Genomic DNA, 18929 nt, shown 5'->3' with positions numbered 1-18929 from the left:
AACTAAAGCCACCCCAGTTCCCCAGACTCGGCCTGCGCGGGGTCAGCGGCCTGGGCAGGCCCCCAGTGCGCCCCGCTCCCGGCCCTCTCCTCCGAGGGGTCTGCGCGTCCTCCCGCCGTAAGTGGGCCCCTCCGAGGCCTCCTGGGCTCCGTTTTACAACTGGGGGGAGGGGTGAGAGGGGGCTGTGGCCTCACGTGGTCTGTTTGCGTCTGGAGAGAGAAGAGCGATCCGCAAGGCGCACCCCTTTCTGCCTCGTTCCGAACCCCACATTTAGGATCCGGCTATCGAAGAGCCCCCACCAAACCCGGCATTTTCAGCCCAGGCAGTGTTAACGTGACTCCGAGGTCACGTCTCTGTCAGCTGAGGCGCCGCGCTATTCTCAGCTTCACCCAGCAAAAGCCTTCTGCAGATGCGCCCTTCTGCTCGGAAATGTGTGTTTTAGTGTACCAGGAAGAGGAACAAATCTTTCAAGAAAATTCCCTTTCTGGAGCGTTTTCTCTCTGAACGTACCCAGGGTAAAAGTTTTTACTAACTTTTCCCTCCCAGTCCCCCGCCCCTCCCCTCAGGAATCCGCCCTGAGCACAGCAGACCACGCCTCTCCCGCGCCCTCGCCCGCCCCTCCGACTTTCACCCAATACGGAGGCGACTACAGAAAAAACAAAGGCCGCGATTGGGCCGCCGGGGGGCTTGGGGGCCCGCCTCTGGAGTGGTTTGTGAATGGGGGGAGGGGAGGAGGCGGGTCGGCCCGGAGCCCTGTGAGCCGGACGCTTCTTCTGGCCACCAGCGCTACTCCGAGGCGTTAGTCTCCTTTCCCTCCCGGCGGGCGGCGACGGCGGGCTCCGGAACTCGCGGGCCAGGGCTGCGCAGGGCTGGAGAGGCCAGGTCCAGGCCGCGGGCACAGGGGCCTCGGACGCAGTGTAACTGGATTTCAAAAGAACTCGCCGAGCTCTTGGCTGCAGGGCGCGGATCAGACTCAGAGCGAGAGTCAGCCGTTCGGCTGAAACTTGGGGCCAAGCTTTTGGGGCTGAAGAAGGAGCGGTGTGTGGAGGAGGAGGCGAAGGAGGAGGCGGCAGCGAGCGGAGCCTCGAGGCGAGGAGGCGGAGCAGCACCGCCGAGGCGGCGACCCGGGAGAGCAGGCGGAGGCGCCGGGCTTTCTCCTGGCGGGGGCCGGACTTGGTGTGGGGGTCGTGTGCATTACTGTGCACCGGGGGTCGAGAGACTTGAGCAAACTTTGAAGGGTAACCGGAGACGCTTGTTGCTCCTCGCTACAGAGAAAGCCGCACCGTTACGTCTCGGCGCGGAGGGCAAAGCGGCCTCCCTCGGCACCCCTGGCCCGGGCCGACGAGTTTGGGCCCGGAGCGGCGGCGCGAGTTCTGGGCGGAGGCGGCGACGGCGCCCCCGCGGCTGGCGGTCTCGCCTCCGCGGCGCAGGCACCCCAGCGGCAGCGCCCTCTGCTCCACGCCGCCCACGGCCGGGCCCCGGCGCCTGGAGGACTCTCATGCGCCGGGCGCGGCGGCGCCTCTCGGTATCCAGCCCTCTCCCAACCGCCTCGTCGCACCCCTCGGACTGAGAGCCCCGCTGCACCCACGGCCGGCGATGCGGAGCCTAAGCGCTGCCGCGCCGCGCTCGCCCCTGGGCCTGTGCGCCCAGGTGCTGGCGCTGATGGGCGCGCTGTCAGCGGGCGCTGGAGCGCAGCCATACCATGGCGAGAAGGGCATCTCGGTGCCGGACCACGGCTTCTGCCAGCCCATCTCCATCCCGTTGTGCACGGACATTGCTTACAACCAAACCATCCTGCCCAACCTTCTGGGCCACACGAACCAAGAGGATGCGGGCCTCGAGGTGCACCAGTTCTACCCGCTGGTGAAGGTGCAATGTTCTCCTGAGCTGCGTTTCTTCCTGTGCTCCATGTACGCGCCCGTGTGCACCGTGCTCGATCAGGCCATCCCGCCGTGCCGGTCTCTGTGCGAGCGCGCCCGCCAGGGCTGTGAGGCGCTCATGAACAAGTTCGGCTTCCAGTGGCCGGAGCGGCTGCGCTGCGAGAACTTCCCGGTGCACGGGGCTGGCGAGATCTGCGTGGGCCAGAACACGTCCGACGGCTCTGGGGGCCCAGGCAGCGGCCCCACCGCCTACCCTACCGCGTCCTACTTACCAGACCTGCCCTTCACCGCGCTGCCCCCGGGGGCCGCAGATGGTAGGAGCCGCTTCGCCTTCCCCTTCTCATGCCCCCGACAGCTCAAGGTGCCCCCGTACCTGGGCTACCGTTTTCTGGGTGAGCGCGACTGCGGCGCCCCGTGCGAGCCAGGCCGTGCCAATGGTCTCATGTACTTCAAGGAGGAGGAGAGGCGCTTCGCCCGCCTCTGGGTGGGCGTGTGGTCTGTATTGTGCTGCGCCTCGACGCTCTTTACTGTGCTCACCTACCTGGTGGACATGCGGCGCTTCAGCTACCCAGAGCGGCCCATCATCTTCCTGTCGGGTTGCTACTTCATGGTGGCCGTGGCGCACGTGGCCGGCTTCCTGCTAGAGGACCGCGCCGTGTGCGTGGAGCGCTTCTCGGACGATGGCTACCGCACGGTGGCGCAGGGCACCAAGAAGGAGGGCTGCACCATCCTCTTCATGGTGCTCTACTTCTTCGGCATGGCCAGCTCCATCTGGTGGGTCATTCTGTCGCTCACTTGGTTCCTGGCGGCCGGCATGAAGTGGGGCCATGAGGCCATCGAGGCCAACTCACAGTACTTCCACCTGGCCGCGTGGGCCGTGCCTGCTGTCAAGACCATCACTATCCTGGCCATGGGCCAGGTGGATGGGGACCTGCTCAGCGGGGTGTGCTACGTGGGCCTGTCGAGTGTGGACGCGCTGCGGGGCTTCGTGCTGGCGCCTCTGTTCGTCTACCTCTTCATCGGCACGTCCTTCCTGCTGGCGGGCTTCGTGTCTCTCTTCCGCATCCGCACCATCATGAAGCACGACGGCACCAAGACCGAGAAGCTGGAGAAGCTGATGGTGCGCATCGGCGTCTTCAGCGTGCTCTACACGGTGCCCGCCACCATCGTGCTGGCCTGCTACTTCTACGAGCAGGCCTTCCGCGAGCACTGGGAGCGCACCTGGCTCCTGCAGACGTGCAAAAGCTACGCGGTGCCCTGCCCGCCCGGCCACTTCCCGCCCATGAGCCCCGACTTCACCGTCTTCATGATCAAGTACCTGATGACCATGATCGTGGGCATCACCACCGGCTTCTGGATCTGGTCGGGTAAGACCCTGCAGTCGTGGCGCCGCTTCTACCACAGACTCAGCCACAGCAGCAAGGGAGAGACTGCAGTATGAGCCAGTCCCTCTCCCACCCTTCCTAACCCTACCTACCCCTCGCAGGGGGAGAGGCTCAGTAGGAAAGGAACTGCGGGTGGAGGCTTGTTTCTGTAACCTTCTCCCGCTCCACTGAGAAGTGACCTGGAAGTGAGAAGTTACTTGCCGATTTGGGGAGAGGGATGATTTGGAAGGGTGGCCTGGGTAAAAAGGCGTTTGGATGAAAAGACTTATGGCAAAGACTTGCAGGATGATGATAATAATAACAACGACGACGACGGTGTTAATTGTGAAAGGTACAGGCTGGCTTGGGCCTATGGAGAAGACCGAGCCAGCAGAGACGGCTCTGAGGCTGAACTGGGGCTATAGAGGATCCCCCTGCAGGAAGGCAAGGGGCCTGTCCTCACTCCTGTGAGGCCCCAGGAAAGGTACAGCTCTGTCTACGACTGCCTCTTTGTTGAGAAGAGGGAGGACCTCCTGCGGTGTCCTTGTCAAGAGGTGGTCAAACCATAATCCCTTTTCACTAGGGGCAAACTGGAGCCCAGATGGGTTAATTTCCAGGGTCAGACATTACGGTTTCTCCTCCCCCGCCCCCTCCCGCCTGTTTTTCTTCCCGTATTCCTTTCAAGTCTTGTAAAATAAGCATTTGGAAGTCTTGAGAGGCCTGCCTTGCTAGAATCGTAATGAGAGAATGCAAAAGAAATGACCATAACATTTCAAGTTAGGCAAAGGATAAGAGTAGCAGGTATTTCTGCTACTTTTTCATTTTCTAGGAAAGGCAGGAAGCAGAAAGAAGGGTGTTTTATTTGGTCTAATACTCCCCAAAGAAGCGATGACTTGTTGCTTTTCAAAACAGGAATGCATTTTCCTCCTTGTCTTTGTTACAAGAGACAAAGAGGAAACAAAAGTGTCTCCCTGTGGAAAGGCATAACTGTGAAGACAGCAACTTTTATAGGCAAAGCAGTGCAAACCTGAGGTTTCCTTTTGGTTGTTAATTTGGTTGCGATAAACATTCCTTTTTAAGGAAAAGTGAAGGGCAGTATGCTTCTATACCCAGTTCAGTCAGAGGTTCTGTCTTGGCTAAAGAAAATGCTAGGGGTTTGTTGTTTGTTTTAAATAAATTTAATTCAGAACACATGATTCAGCAGGCTCTGTTATAATGTTCAGGGGACTCTCCCTTCGTTTTTTTTTTTTTTCTTGCTATAAGCCTGTATTGAGGCTTATAGCAAAAATTTCTCTTCTATTTTTTTCCCTCCAATTTGGATCCTTCAAGATAAAAAGCATAATGCCCTCAGTCTCATAACAAAGGAAAGTTGTTTTTTTTAAAAAAAAAAAAATAGAATTGTTTTGTCCTGTTTTCTTGGTTCCATAAATCAGTTAATAAAACATCATCTGTATGCTGACCCTGTCTGTGTGGGAGGGTAGGGAGGTGATCTGCAGATATGATAGTGAATGAAAAGGAAAGTTCCAAATCATGGGCCCCATTTTTAAAGAAAGTCATTAAATGAAGGTAAACTTCAAAGTGACTCTAGAGTTCTTTGAAATATGCTGGAAGACTTAAATTTATTAATCTTAAATCATATACTTTTTTCCTGTAATGGAACTCTGATTCTTTTGCATAATGGTGTAAAGTTGAGCAGAGAATCGTGGGAGCTAACCTTTGACACTACCCTCTAATCTTGCAACACTATCCTGTTCTCAGAACAGTTTTTAGATGCCAATCATAGAGGGTGCTGTAAAGTGAACAGGCTACTTTATATATGTATGTTCAGTTGAATGGAACTGCTTTTTACATTAAAGCTAAAATTGATCTTGTGTTTCTTAAACCTTCAAAACTGTCTCGTCTGTCAGATTTTTAAAACTCCCACTACACAGGTTTTGGCATCTTTTTGTGTTGTATCTCTTAAGTGCATGTGAAATTTGTAAAATAGAGATAAGTGCAGTATGTATATTTTGTAAATCTCCCATTTTTGTAAGAAAATATATATTGTATTTATACATTTTTACTTTGGATTTTTGTTTCGTTTTGCCTTTAAAGGTCTACAATGAAGCCCCACTTTATCACATGTACAGATCACAAATAAATTTTTTTTAAAAACACAAAGTGAATTTTTATTTAGTTTACTATCCCTGTAATATTAAACCAAAGAACAGATAGAAGAAAAGACAATATGGAAAGTATGGAAAGACACCATTGAGTATGCCCCCTTTAGAGGAAAATGGTATATATTATTAAGATCTTCTCCCCCTGCCTTTTAAAATACAGTTTAATGAATGCCTTCACTGTCCTTTAATTTTTTTTCTGTTGTTGCTGCTTCCTGCCTTCCTCCGTACCAACCCCATCTCACACACACACACACACACAGACACACTCTGCCTTTTCACATCCTGCTTTGGATGACCTACTGAAGGTACAGAATAAGCATCTCTAAAAGAGATGTACTGTCTGATCCATATTTTTACTGTCCTTAGGAGATGAAGTCCATATTTGAAAGAGGACTAAAATGTATTTTTGGTGTTTTCTGCTTTTCTGGTGATGTTTCCCTTGGGAAGAATTCAGTGATTTTTTTTTTTAACTGATTGGTGTTTTAGTATTCTAATGCAATTTATCCAAACTGATAATACTCAAATGCTTTGGGTTCAAGTGGTAGGTAGGGAAAGTAAGCCTTTTTTATAAGCCTTGCTTGTAGAGCCTTGTTAGCCAAAGACTTCACTCTACCTTCTAGGTAAGCTGCACCAGAGGTCAAGCAGCTCCCCAAATGGCAATGACTCAGCAGCTCCAGCAGGAATAGACTCCATGCCTGACCCTGGGATGGCCTCTGAAGCCACTGAAGCTATTCTTTGCTTTGGTAGAAGAGGCTAACTTTGGAATCAGATTAGACCAAGGAAGCCTTTGCTATCCAGAAACTTTGATATTAAAACAGTTCCTTAGGGAAATGGTAAAGGCATTCTAATACTTCCAATCCCTGTCCTTACTAGATTCTTTCCCTACTCACTTCTCTTCTTTATTTCAGGTGCCTATTTCCTGGCATTTTATAATATAGTGGCATCATTCTCTGGCAGCCCTGAGGACCCAGCAGCAGACTGGGTGCTGTTTCTCTTGCCCTGCTTCTGCTCAAAGTTTCTGTTGTCAACAGAAATGGTTCTGTTTTAGTTTTAATTAACAGGCTCACACATATAACTGGTGTGTTTTACAAATGCATGGAGTGAAAACCAGTGACAGACATGTCTCACCAGGAGGAGGAAGCCACGTGTGTACACTCTGCAAAGCAGCTTTCCTTTAAGATCCTCCTGGGTTTTGAACATCACAATGGGTGTGAGGTCATTTTAACCTGTGAAGATTTTGGCATCGAGAAAAGAAAAAAAAAATAGTGACTTTAAGTCTCTGAAGGTTTATCCAGTTTTTGCTCATAAAATGACACCTTTTGGGTTAAAGCATGCCTCTCTTAACACCATACTAATACCGCCTATTAAGAATGTTTGCTTTTAGAGTAGGTGGAAGGCTCCCAACGGGGTTTTTTCCCTTCAAATTAATTGCTGAAGGCACTTAGACCCTTGTACAAGGGCTCTGTCACTGCTTCTGTGAATGTGTCCCTTTCCTCTCATCAGCACTGCCTTGTCTTTCAGAGCTCTCCAGGATTGAAGAGTGTTGGTCTTGAGTGAGGGAACAAAGATCGCATATGAATAAATTGCTACCTGCTTTTTTGTAAGCAAAGATAAAAGTGTTGGGCTTAATTCCTTTCACAGTGTGCTGCGTTCTTACACAGTGGATTCTTACCTAGGAATTTTAGAAGCTCTGGGATTTTTCTTAAGGAGGCACATCATCTTAGCAGAAAATATGTGAGGGAGAGTGTTTGTGAAAGGGCATGTGTAGAGTTTAAGAAAAACATTGGCAGGAGTTTGGTGTTAATCCCCAGATAAGGAGCAGAAACACTTGTGAAAATTTTCTGCAGTTTATAAAACAAAACTAGTCTACACAACAACCCCAGGCAACACCTAATCTTTTTAAGTAGGTATGTGAGAAATCCTGGCAAGAAAAAAAATAAATGTCCTGTTGACAACATCTTACCATTAAAGAAAAAAATGCAATTTTTAAAACATGTTTGAAATAAAATAGTGATATTAGAAATTCTTTGGGTAGAATTATGGGAGTATAACAGCTGTAGGTTTGAGCCCTATAATTACATGGGAAAATCTCTTCTAACTCTTCCATCTTTAATTTCACTGAAAAGGCAGGTGGCTATTTATAGATGGTATATTTTTATATGTGCATATGTGAATGGTGAATAACAGTCTACGGGGCTCCAGGAAATCCTAGAAGGGACCAAAAACACTTCAATGTGGACTTAAATAAGCAGTTCATAGATGTGTTCTATTTTTCCCTTATTTATCCCTCAGTGGCATTAAACCGGCTTCATAGAACTTGGCTCTTCAACTATTCTCAATTTATGAGATTCTCTTACATCTGAAACTGTATTCCTAACATTTCATACAAAAGTGAACTAAAGGGGTATCATTAAAATGTCGACTCTTTAGTAAACACACATTGTGCCCCTTATTCTCTCTGTTTGTTTTGTTTGTTTGCTTTTGTTTTTAAAGAAAAGGTATAGTCACTTGGAATTTTCTCAATTAGTACCACAGTGGTAGAAAATGGGAAGTTCGACCAAGACATTAGCAGTTTATCACAAGTAATCCAGTTCAACAAATACTGACCCAGCAGCCACCATGTAGAACGTACTAGGAAAGGAACTGGAGAGACCAGATAAAAGTAAGGCAGCATTGGCTCAGCACCTGTAGCACAGTAGTAACAGCGCCGGCCACATGCATAGAGGGTGGTGGGTTCAAACTCAGCCTGGGCCAGCTAAACAACAATGACAACTGCAACAACAACAACAAAAAATAGCTGGATGTTGTAGTGGGTGCCTGTAGTCCCAGCGACTTGGGAGGCTGAGGCAAGAGGATTGCTTGAGCCTAGGAATTTGAGGTTGCTGTGAGATGTGATGCCATGGAACTCTACTGAGAGCTACATAGTGAGACACTGTCTCAAAAAAAAAAAAAAAGTAAGGCAGCATATACCTGAAGTAACTCTCTCTCCTTTATTAAGGTGAGGGAGACATCCCCCGAAGAAGAATAAACAAAAACAAAACCTGGCAAATGTCAGTATAGAAACACAAATGCTATTTGAAATAATATTTTCTGACATTTGGTGGAATTTTTTTTTTGGAGATAGGGTCTCACTCTGTTGCCTGGGGTCAAGTGCAGTGGTGTCATCATAGCTTATTGCAACCCCAAACTCCTAGGCTCAGTGATCCTCCTGCCCCAGCCTCCCAAGTAGCTGGGATTACAGGTGTATACCACCATGCCCAGCTAATCTTTCTATTTTTGCAGAGACGGGTTGTCATTCTTGCTCAGTATGGTCTGCCTTGGCCTCCCAAGTGCTAGGATTATAGGCATGAGCCATCGCACCCGGCCATCCAGAGTTAGCTGAAATCCCTAGCCAGTTAGTTTTTTCTCCTACAGACCTGAGTGTCCCACTCTTCAGCCAGCCAAGCCAGTGTGTGCTCAAGGAAAACAAACTTGAATTTGGCCTTTGCAAGCCCAATTCAAAAAGTAGAACTATTACCATGTGGCTGTGTCCTGAAGCCCAAATCCGTGTTTTGAGACTGTCCAGTCTCTGGAACTGGCTACTCTGCCATCCCTCATCTCTTTCCATTGGCAGTTGCATTCCTCCATTTGACAGTTCGTGTTCCTCGAAACCAAGGGATTTCATTGCATGGGATCTTCTTGGTTCCTCTCAAAGACCATCTCCATCCATATCACAGCCAGGTCTGGCCAATTTCATTATCTCAGAAATTCTGTTGCTGGGTAGTTCAGTGCCGAATCTACATTTTAAATGGTTGATGTAATAGGACGGAGGCTTTGGATTCTGATCATTTATACACAGGCAAAATCCTAAATACGTCCCATGCCCCTAAAGCTTCTTTTAAAAAACTTCAAGCTAATGGAATAAAATTGAAACTGTTGTGAGTGGTTCCAGTTTTTGCTGGGAGTTTACTTGGTGATAATATATTAGGGAGCTAAACTCCACCTCTAGTTAGTTTCCTTTGAACCCTTCCACCTGTAAAGCTCTTTATGTTGCTTGGCCCTGACATCAGATTCAGCTTAGTGTGTAAGAGAGATGCGCATATCAGGAGCAAGAAAGGGCATTTAGGAGGCAGAGAGGAAAGGAGTAAGGAGGTACGGTTTCATGTAGCCCATGCTTAAAGACAAGCTGCTTGATCTAGTCTAATACCACTTGCCCTTAGAAAATTTGATCCCCAAACTTCAGGTTGGCCCCGCAGATTCCAGAGGATAATTTAAGCAAAAGGAAAAGTATGTTGGGGAGAGTATGCCGGAAAAAGAACAGGAAATTTAGTACTAACAATAAAAGCATGTGCACTATAACCTAGCAACAATTATATTTTTTAGTTCACAAAGAAAAACAAACGGTATATAGCATTTACTTCCAGTTTCTAAGTCTGGAGGCCCTGGCAGGAGGGATGGGTGGCAGCTGATCATAGCAGCTTTTTGCAGCAGTTGTAGAGAACACATCCTTGAACTAAAATCCTGAATTATCTTCAGTTTCAACAGATGGTTCCTTGAGGACCCACGATGTACCAGGTGCTGTGCTAGCCCCGCGTTTAGCACAGCGGCTGCTGGAACTTGCTATTCTGAATGTCAGCCAGAGCTCCAACCTGCAAACACCACACCTCCTTACCTCACTTATTTTCTGCACCAGCTGCTGGAGGGAGGAGTGGGGAGCAGACGGAAAACACTGTGATTTGTGTTTACACCAAGGTCCTAAAGTACCAACAAATGGGAATCATTATTTTGGTAACATTCAGAAGATGGAGAAACCAGGGCCCTGAAGCTAAAAGGAGTTTGTTCAGTGTCACGAGTGATCACAGGCCAAGCCACAGTGAAGGATCCACCCAAGCCTCCCAACAACTCTGAATCTGGTCATCCTTCCCCCACAGCATAGGATCTGAAGATGTGGCATGGTCAGAAATAGAGGAACCTGAGAGGGGCAGGGGAGTGGTAGGGGATTTGGACCAGCTTTGTGAAAGGGAGACTATGGAACAGACATGTCCCCAAGGGCAGTGAAGACTGGCTCTTCATACCTTATGATATTAATGCTAATGTATTGAGCACTGACTATATGCTAAGCCCTGGGTACAGAGTGATACGGTGATCAAGACAATCTGCATAAAGCCCCAACCACAGTACTTGGCATCCAGTAAGCAATCAATAAACAACAGCATCATTATACATATGTAATTATCTCATTTATTCTTCACAACAACCCTAGAAGGTAAGTATAATTTTCCCCCATTGGACATGTGAGGAAATGCTCTAAGATAAGGTGACCAGATTTTAACATTGGTAAAGCTGGACACCATTGATCAGGGGTGGGGCGGAGGAGGGGTGTGTTCTTGATTAAAAATTTGGTCTATATGGAGCAACAAAAATTTTCATAGAATGCAAAAATAGTATTGTAATATTTTTTAAATTTCAACATAAGTACAATTTACAAATATAATACATTAAAAAAAATTATGTATAGGGCAGCGCCTGTGGCTCAAAGGAGTAGGGCACCCATCCACCTGGGCAACCTTGGCCAGGAGGGGAGTAGGGAGTTTACATTAGCCTTTTCATTTCCAAATGAAGTTACATTAACCTCTTCATTCCCAAATGGAGTTACATTAACCTTTTCAGCAGCCAAAAAAGGTATATTCCCTTCCCGTTGTCCCACCCTTCCCTAGACTGTCGTGCATTCTTTCCAAAAATCAGGACTTTTTTAAAAGGCTGCAGGACAAATTGTTAAAAAGCGGGATGTCTGGCCACCTTACTCTAAGAGGTGAGCTGGGGAGCAGGAGAATTGACTCTCATCTGTGCCCCTAATCACCATGCTGAAAATATTTATGGAGGGCTTAATGTCTTCCATTCTCTATTATTCTTTCTAATTTAATCCAGAGGCATTCAAAAGGGTGGGGGAATAACTTACATCAGGACAGAATGGAACTGAGGAGGGGATTTTCAGTAGTGTTAGTCCGCAGGAAGTATACATTATTTTTCTTGCCTACTGAGAAACAGAAGCCTAAGTGTTACTAAATGCTGTTTAAATTCCTAAGGGCTAGATGCAACCCAGTCTGTCCCTACAGGAGCGTGGACATTGGGGTCCTAGACCCAGGTAGCAAGAATGAGCTTGGGGAGGTACTTCCCAGATCCTGCCTCCAGCCCATGGGGGCCTGGCATTAGAGTCCCTAGGAGGCCTCCCCACTTACTATGGGCTCCTTGCCTGCCCATTCTAGAGAAGGGTAGGCTCCAAGGGGGGAGGCAGGGGTCGAATAAGAAAGCTCACACTTCTTGCTGACCAGGCAGGCTGTCTTCCCACTGCTAAGTCAGTGACTGGGAGCATGACAAACCCTAGCGCTACAGAAACCCTCTTCTGAAGATCCGTGGGGAATCACAAAAATAGTCACACTATTATATCATAAATCAATATTGCCATAATGAAATAATAAAATTGATAGCTATCATTTAATGCCTGCTTACTATGAACTAGTTCTGTGTTAAGCACTTAATAGTAACTTATCTAATCCATATAACACTATGAGATAGAAATTATTATTCTCATTTTGCAGGCTCTCAATCTGAACTTCTGCAATAATACTGTGAGTTAGAGTGGGACGGGAGCTCAAGAGAGAGTTGAGCCAGTATCCTACCCTAAACACCTTTGTATTACCCCTGCTTACAGAAAGGTCAACTGAGGCATAGAGAATTTAACTGGGTCCTAAGGAAGTAGAATGAGAGATATTTTAGGTCTGCTTGTCATGGGAGTGGAGTGCTCTTCAACAAGCCAGGAACCCCTTTGGGGGAAAGTGTGAAAACAATTTGCTGAGAATATAATTAGAATTCTCTGTCCTTCCACCCTGGCTCCAGGAAGTGTAAATTCTAAAGGTAATACCCTTTTTATTGTTGTTATCCCTCAAAAGAAAAGGATGAAATAATTTTATAAGTTTCAACAATAACAAACCCAGTGCATCTGCAGAGAAAGAAATGGGTCATGCCCTTTCCTCTGGTGCTGAAAGTCAGGGTAAAAAAACATCATTTTGCACCCCCAGGCCATGGCACCTCGCTTTCAGCATTGTGCCTCTTCAGGCTTCTGACCTTTGACCAATAAATGGGTTTCCAAAAGATGGAAATTTCCACTTATGAGGGATTTCAAGGCAGAAATTGGTCTTAGCATTCCGGAAGGCCGAGGTGGGCGGATCGCCTGAATTCATGGGTTTGAGACCAGCCTAAGCCAGAGTGAGACCTCATCTCTAAAAATAGCTGGATGTTGTCGTGGGCTCCTATAGTCCCAGCTACTTGGGAGGCTGAGGCAAGAGGATTGCTTAAGCCCAAGAGTTTGAGGTTGCCATGAGCTATGATGCCATAGCACTCTATTGAGGGAAACAAAGTGAGACTTTGTCTCAAAAAAAAAAGGCAGAAATTGGTAAAAAAAAGAAACCTAAAGGCTTTGCTCAGTCCATAACTGTCTGCAGATCTGCTACTTAAAGACTAAGTTAGTTAGATATCTGAGGGGAGCTAGAGTCTATTTTTTAGTTAATCCAAGGCCTAGGTGGGCTTTAGATTGCTTAGAAATTCCACATTCTCACAGAAAATTAAGTCATACATAAAAACGATGAAAGGATGATTGGTGGCGATAGTGGTAGCAATGGGGGTGGATGTGTGCAGACTATTCTAAACAAAAGGCATCTTTGGGGAGGTATAGACCAAGCTGAACTTTGCAGACTTAGGAGGGAAAATCTAAATGTCAAGGTAAGAGCTTTTTTATTTCATCCATGATTAAAAGACTGTTTCTCCTGACTAACTTTGAAATGCGGCATTTCTCATTGCTACCTTCTGGGTCTCATTCCAGGACAGCTGACATGGATGTCAAATGCATATCATTTGACACCTGTACACAAAGACACATACCAATCTGAAATGAACCTTTCTAATTTTTAGCAAAAAAGAATCCATTCTTAGGATGATTTATTGACATTTTCGTCGCTATTTGCACTTACCATTTCCAAGGAGTTAAATTAGTAAATAGCACATTTTCCTTAGGAAAAAGTCAATGCCATATTAATTTGCCACCAGTACTCCTGGCTTCCAGCATAGCATGCATTTGCTGGTCCTTCTTGCACATTCTTCAAAAGCCAAATGGCTTGATAAAGTCAGAAAGGCCCCAGAAAATGAGAACAAATGTTTTGAACCAAACCATCTTCTCCAGCACAAAGAAGTTTCATCTTACCATCAGCACAAGTGGCTAACAAAAAAAGGAGGCTAAAAATTAAACTTTTTGAGTCCTCCATTCAGGGTCTACTTAGGGGAATTCCCTAAAAACTGGATTCATATTTCACTTAAGGTGGGAATCTCATTTCACTAAGAGTTAAGTAAAACAGCAAGGAAATTCAGTTAGTTCATCTCTGATGAGAGGAAGGCAACATACGATTCCTCTGTTCACCAAGTGGTTTTGGTCTACAAGTTGTACAAAATGTTTATTTCAGATAACTAAGTCTCCTTTCAGTGCAGACTACCACTGTTACATATTTACAACTGTCCTGGGCTTGTCTCTCAGGATCCTGAAATCTGGGAAGTTGAAGTGGCTATTGAAAAAAATCTAAATGCCATCTTTGCTGCCCAGTGAAAACGCTACCTAATTGGCTTTTATTATTTTTAAATTATAAGATACAATTTCTGCTAGTCAGAAGATGAGGTTTGGAGAACTCTCGTAGAAATAGAAACACTCAGCAGGTTCTACTGAGACAGTTGCTGCGTGGATCAGAGTAAACATCATCGTGTCTCTTAATCCTGGCTATTTGATTTTTGCAGTGAAAGACTTTAACCCAGGTACATAGCCTTTTGTGTAGGATTAGCCTATGATAAAATGTAGGATAGAGCTAGCCTCATTTTCCTTAAGGACACTTCTTTTAACCTAGAGATCTTTCTTACCTGTCACTCTGAACTAAGAAAATGAAACACGAAGATGGAATGTGTTTAAAGAGAGAGATCAAAGGGAAAACCCAGGAAGGAGAGAGCAAGATAGCAAGAGAAAACTCTGTTCTTGAGCCACTGACACCTTTATTTAATCAATCTTTTGACAACTATTAATTGACTTTCCATCATTACTCTCATTCCCTGTACCCCAGAGTTATACTAAGCAGTAACATTCATTGAGGGTTTTGATGTACCAGGCACAGATTCAGGTGCTAAGCACTCTAAGACATCTTATCTCAAGGGATTCTCTCAATAGCTATCTGAGATAGACACTATCACCCCCATTTTAAAGATAGGGAAAGCTGAGAGACACCAAGAGATTAAGTAATTTGCCAAGGCCCCTTGATTCCTATCTTCTGTCACATCTCTCTTCTTGCATTTTTTTCTCAACCCTGACTGCTGAGTTGTTGGTATCCATAGAATCGACCTCGTCTTTTTGAAATATCACTAAAACTGTGATTAGCTTTTCTTGTGAGTCAAACACATTTATTCCAAGTCACGTGTTACTTGTTAGCAGGGAATTAGACCACGCTTTTCCATGATCCATGTTTAATGACCTTTTCCCATGTGACAGGGTGTCACAGGAGGATCACAGCCACCAGTGCGGCTGCCAGACTAGGGGAGCTAAAGCAGGTTTGGATTTAGCTCATCTTCTTGGTAGGAGAGCTGATCAGAGCACCCCAGGGCAAAGTGACTTCGGGTCAGTGAGCCCAGGTGATGTACTGCCTGGGCTCCTCAACTCTTCTCCTGTGTTCCAGCTTCAAACTCCCCCTGAAGATGAGGGAGTTGAGAGATAATGACAGATTTCTGACGAAGCTTGGGAGTTGCTTGGAAAAGATGCTTTAATGACTCTCTCCAAGCATGAAAAAGATCATCACTATTATTTCAGTTTGGGGAAATACCTTCAGCTCAGTTGTTGAGTTCATGGTGCCAAGATGATGAAGGACCCAAGAATGTCTCACAGCTAAGTTAGGCCCTTCACCCCAGAGTCTGAGATGTCCCCTTTCCCTCCCAAGGGAAAGGAAAAGTCTAAAAGCCTCCCCATCAGCACTGTGGGAAGTGTAAGGTGAGCAGGTCTCTCTAGCAGAGTCAGTTATTGTAGTTCCCTCTACAGGACTTGCCTCAGGGGAGAGAGGGCAGGTCACAAGGAAAAAGACATCTGTGCTACCCCTGATGTTGCCAGGAACTGTCTTGCTCTACAGCTGTCCTCTGAAGCCCTGAAGGTTGTTGGTGTTTACGGGAGCCTCTGCCTGAACAAGGTGAATGGGTGGAGACCTAACAGCTGGTGCTATACATCTTACTCTGCTGGAACTGCAATTTATCCTTCACTCTGTCCTCTCCCTCAACCCCTGCAATCAGCCTGCCTACGTGGATTCCAGCTCCTCACCATGACAACCACATCTTGCTTCAATCACTTTAATGATCCACCAACTGGCCTCCCTGCCTCCATTTTTTTTTTTTTTTTGAGACAGAGTGTCAAGCTGTTGCCCTTGGTAGAGTGCCATGACATCACAGTTCACAGTAACCTCAAACTCTCAGGCTTAAGCAATTCTCTTGCCTCAGCCTCCTAAATAGCTGGGACTACAGGCACCCACCATAACGCCTGGCTATTTTTTTGTTGTTGCAGTTGTCATTGTTGTTTTTTAGCTGGCCCAGGCCAGGTTTGAACCCGCCAGCCTCAGTGTATGTGGCCAGCACCCTACCCACTGAGCTATGGGTGCTGCCCCCTGCCTTCATTCCTTCCTCCAATTCGTCCCCACTCGGTGCCAGAGGGAATCATGGTAAATGCAACTGTGACTAGTCTCTTCCTTGTTCCAAACACAGACATGGCTCACAGGCCTTCCACACTCTCTGCTGGGCTCTCCACTGCTCCTGCTGTACAGGGAGTACCCTGGTCATGGCAATCTGTCATAGTTGCCCTACACACTCACATATCACATAAATTCATTTTTGAGGAAAGGCAGAATTTGTAACTACTGTGATCATTGAAAGGTAATTATGCCCCTTTTTGGATGCACTCCAGCTCTCTTGCTCCCTACAGAAATGGGCAGGAACAGTGGGGTCCAGAAGGCAATCAGAGTGAAGGCTTGGACCCCCGCCCCCACTGCTCCTGCATCACCCTAGGACAGTTAAAGGAATCTCAAAAAGAAAGGGCATCACAGGACTTAAAAAAAAAAAAGAATAAGAATCAAACAAGATTGTTAAGTATTGTTAGTCCTAAAGAGCAGTGATTTCTCTCATATTCCATTTCTAGTGCTCAGCACAATATCCAGTACATAGGAGATGCTCTGTCCTGGTTTGGATAGTGTTCCCACTAAGGGTCATGTCCTTCCAAGAACCTCTGATGTGACTTTGTTTGGAAATAGTGTCACTGTAGATGTATTTAGTTAAGATGAAGTGACACTAGAGTACAGTGGGCCTCAGTGTAACCTACTATCCTTACAAGAAGACAAGAAGCACAGAGAGAGACATAGGAAAGCATCATGAGATCACAGAGATAGAGACTGGAGTGATGTGTCTACACTAAAGGGAAGAACACCAAAGATTGCCAGCAACCACCAGAAGCTAGGAAGAGACAAGGACCGTTCCTCCTCCAGAGCTTTCAGAAGGAGCGTGGTCTATGGACACCTTGATTTCAGATTTCTAGCCTCCAGAACTGTGAGAGAATAAGAGAATAAATACCCATGTTTGGTTTTTTGTTTTTTTTTTTTTTTTTTGGTTTGTTTTTGAGACAGAGTCTCACTATGTTGCCCTTGGTAGAGTGCTGTGGTGTCACAGCTCACAGCAACCTCCAACTCCTGGGCTCAAGCGATTCTCTTGCCTCAGCTTCCCAAGTAACTGGGACTACAGTCACCCGCCACAATGCCCAGCTATTTTTTGCTGCAGTTGTCATTGTTGTTTAGCCGGCCCAGGCCGGGTTCGAACCCGCCAGTCTCGGTGTATGTGGCTGGTCCTGTAACCACTGTGCTATGGGTGCTGAGCCAATGTCCATGGTTTTAAGCCACCCAATTTGCATTCATTTGTTACAGCAGCCCTGGGAAGGTAATACATTCAGTGAATATTTGTGGAGTAAATAAATAAGAGAATGTATGGATCACCTGTGGGAAATGATTTGGAGCCAAATAAAGTATTAACACTCTTAGAAATATGATTTATAGGCTACCATCCCAAATCCATTTTCCTTCCCTGTGACTCCATCCCTAGATTAGAGCTGAAGAAAGAATTGGAACTCTAAATGGAAACAGTGAGTTTGCTATAGGCTGCCTACAATACCTTACCAGAGTGAAAGAGAACAAAACAAAGACCCAGAGATTCTCTTGAGGCAATCATAGATCCTTTAGAAAATTAGATGGCAGCTGCGGGCTCAGTCCCCAGAAAAATCCAAGAACTGTCACACTCACACATGATTGTAGATGATTTCCTCCTACCCACATCCACTCCTGTGAAACCCATGAACCACGATTTAAAACTCCTCAATTAGAAGATACAGGTAGAATATTTAAGATTTTTCATCTTATCTTTGGACACACTGAAAACAATGAAAGGCAGCCATGCTGTTTCTCCTTTGCAGATGAGGCCAGGCCAAGTCACAAGGCCAGCATATCAGACGGGGCTTCAGTGACTTTCCTGAGGGCAGTGGGCTGTAGGTGAGCAAGCTGGCCCAGAAAATGAAGAGACTTGAATTCCAAACCAGCTTTGCCATTTAATTCTTTTGTTCACTCTCTCCTCTCCTCACTCCCAGCCCCAGTAAAATGTGAATGCTTTGAGGGTCAAAGGACAGGTTAATGAGATAATGCTGGTAAAGCACTTTGCCCTTAGGAAAGCATCCCTGTGTAAACATGAGATATTATTAGACATTATCAAACTTCAGCTGGGCCGGCAGGGATGCAGCCACAGTGGTGAGTCCTCTTCTTTATCTACTGTTTGGCCAAATCGAGTTCTTTCTCTAAAGCAGAGAATGTAGGCGGTCTCCTGCTGGCTAGTGTTGGGGACTCTGATAAGTGAACCCTATCACCTCCCCTTGAGCAGTGCAAACAAATCATCTAACTATATTTGATGAAAGGCCCTGTCCTGTGCTAACAGTGAGCACCAAATCTCTTTGTACATACATATTGAACCAGGAATCTTCAGGGAATTCTTCCTTTACTGTGTGTGTTAACTTCAATGTAAATTATTCAAATATAACAATAGGAAAATAAATCTTATTTCATGTTTGGTGGTTGTGATCTTTTATTCCTCTTACACAGGAATTCCCCTTTATTTCTGCTGCTCTTGGCCAATGTGAAAAAAAGAGAAAAATATGTTACCACTGGTTTCAGGGACATTGGTTTCAGAACTTATTAAAAGTAACAGAAAGAGGACAATAATTTTTGGGCTTGGTGCCCATAGCTCAGTGGTCAGGGCACCACATACACTGAGGCTGGCAGGTTCGAACTCAGCCTGGGTCTGCTAAACAACGACAACAACAACAACAAAAAATAGCTGGGAGTTGCGGTAGGCGCTTGTAGTCCCAGCTACTTGGGAGGCTGAGGCAAGAGAAT

The 18929-nt window shown here is 46.3% G+C and overlaps 1 protein-coding gene across 1 annotated transcript; it reads left to right on the top strand.

Annotated features, from left to right (window-relative positions):
* Positions 1-1541: 1541 nt before the first annotated feature.
* Positions 1542-5409, top strand: FZD7 (frizzled class receptor 7). Its single transcript, XM_012802148.2, has one exon. The coding sequence runs from the start codon at positions 1597-1599 to the stop codon at positions 3319-3321; it is 1725 nt and encodes a 574-aa protein (XP_012657602.1). The 5' UTR covers positions 1542-1596; the 3' UTR covers positions 3322-5409.
* Positions 5410-18929: the final 13520 nt, after the last annotated feature.

This window comes from Otolemur garnettii, unplaced genomic scaffold (assembly GCF_000181295.1).
Source record: "Otolemur garnettii isolate 467f Iridium unplaced genomic scaffold, OtoGar3 scaffold00013, whole genome shotgun sequence".
Taxonomy (NCBI): domain Eukaryota; kingdom Metazoa; phylum Chordata; class Mammalia; order Primates; family Galagidae; genus Otolemur; species Otolemur garnettii.
This window is presented reverse-complemented; position numbering and strand designations above follow the sequence as displayed.

Coding starts and splice junctions, on each gene's coding strand:
- FZD7 (XM_012802148.2), top strand. CDS start 1,597: ATGCGGAGCCTAAGCGCTGCCGCGCCGCGCTCGCCCCTGGGCCTGTGC.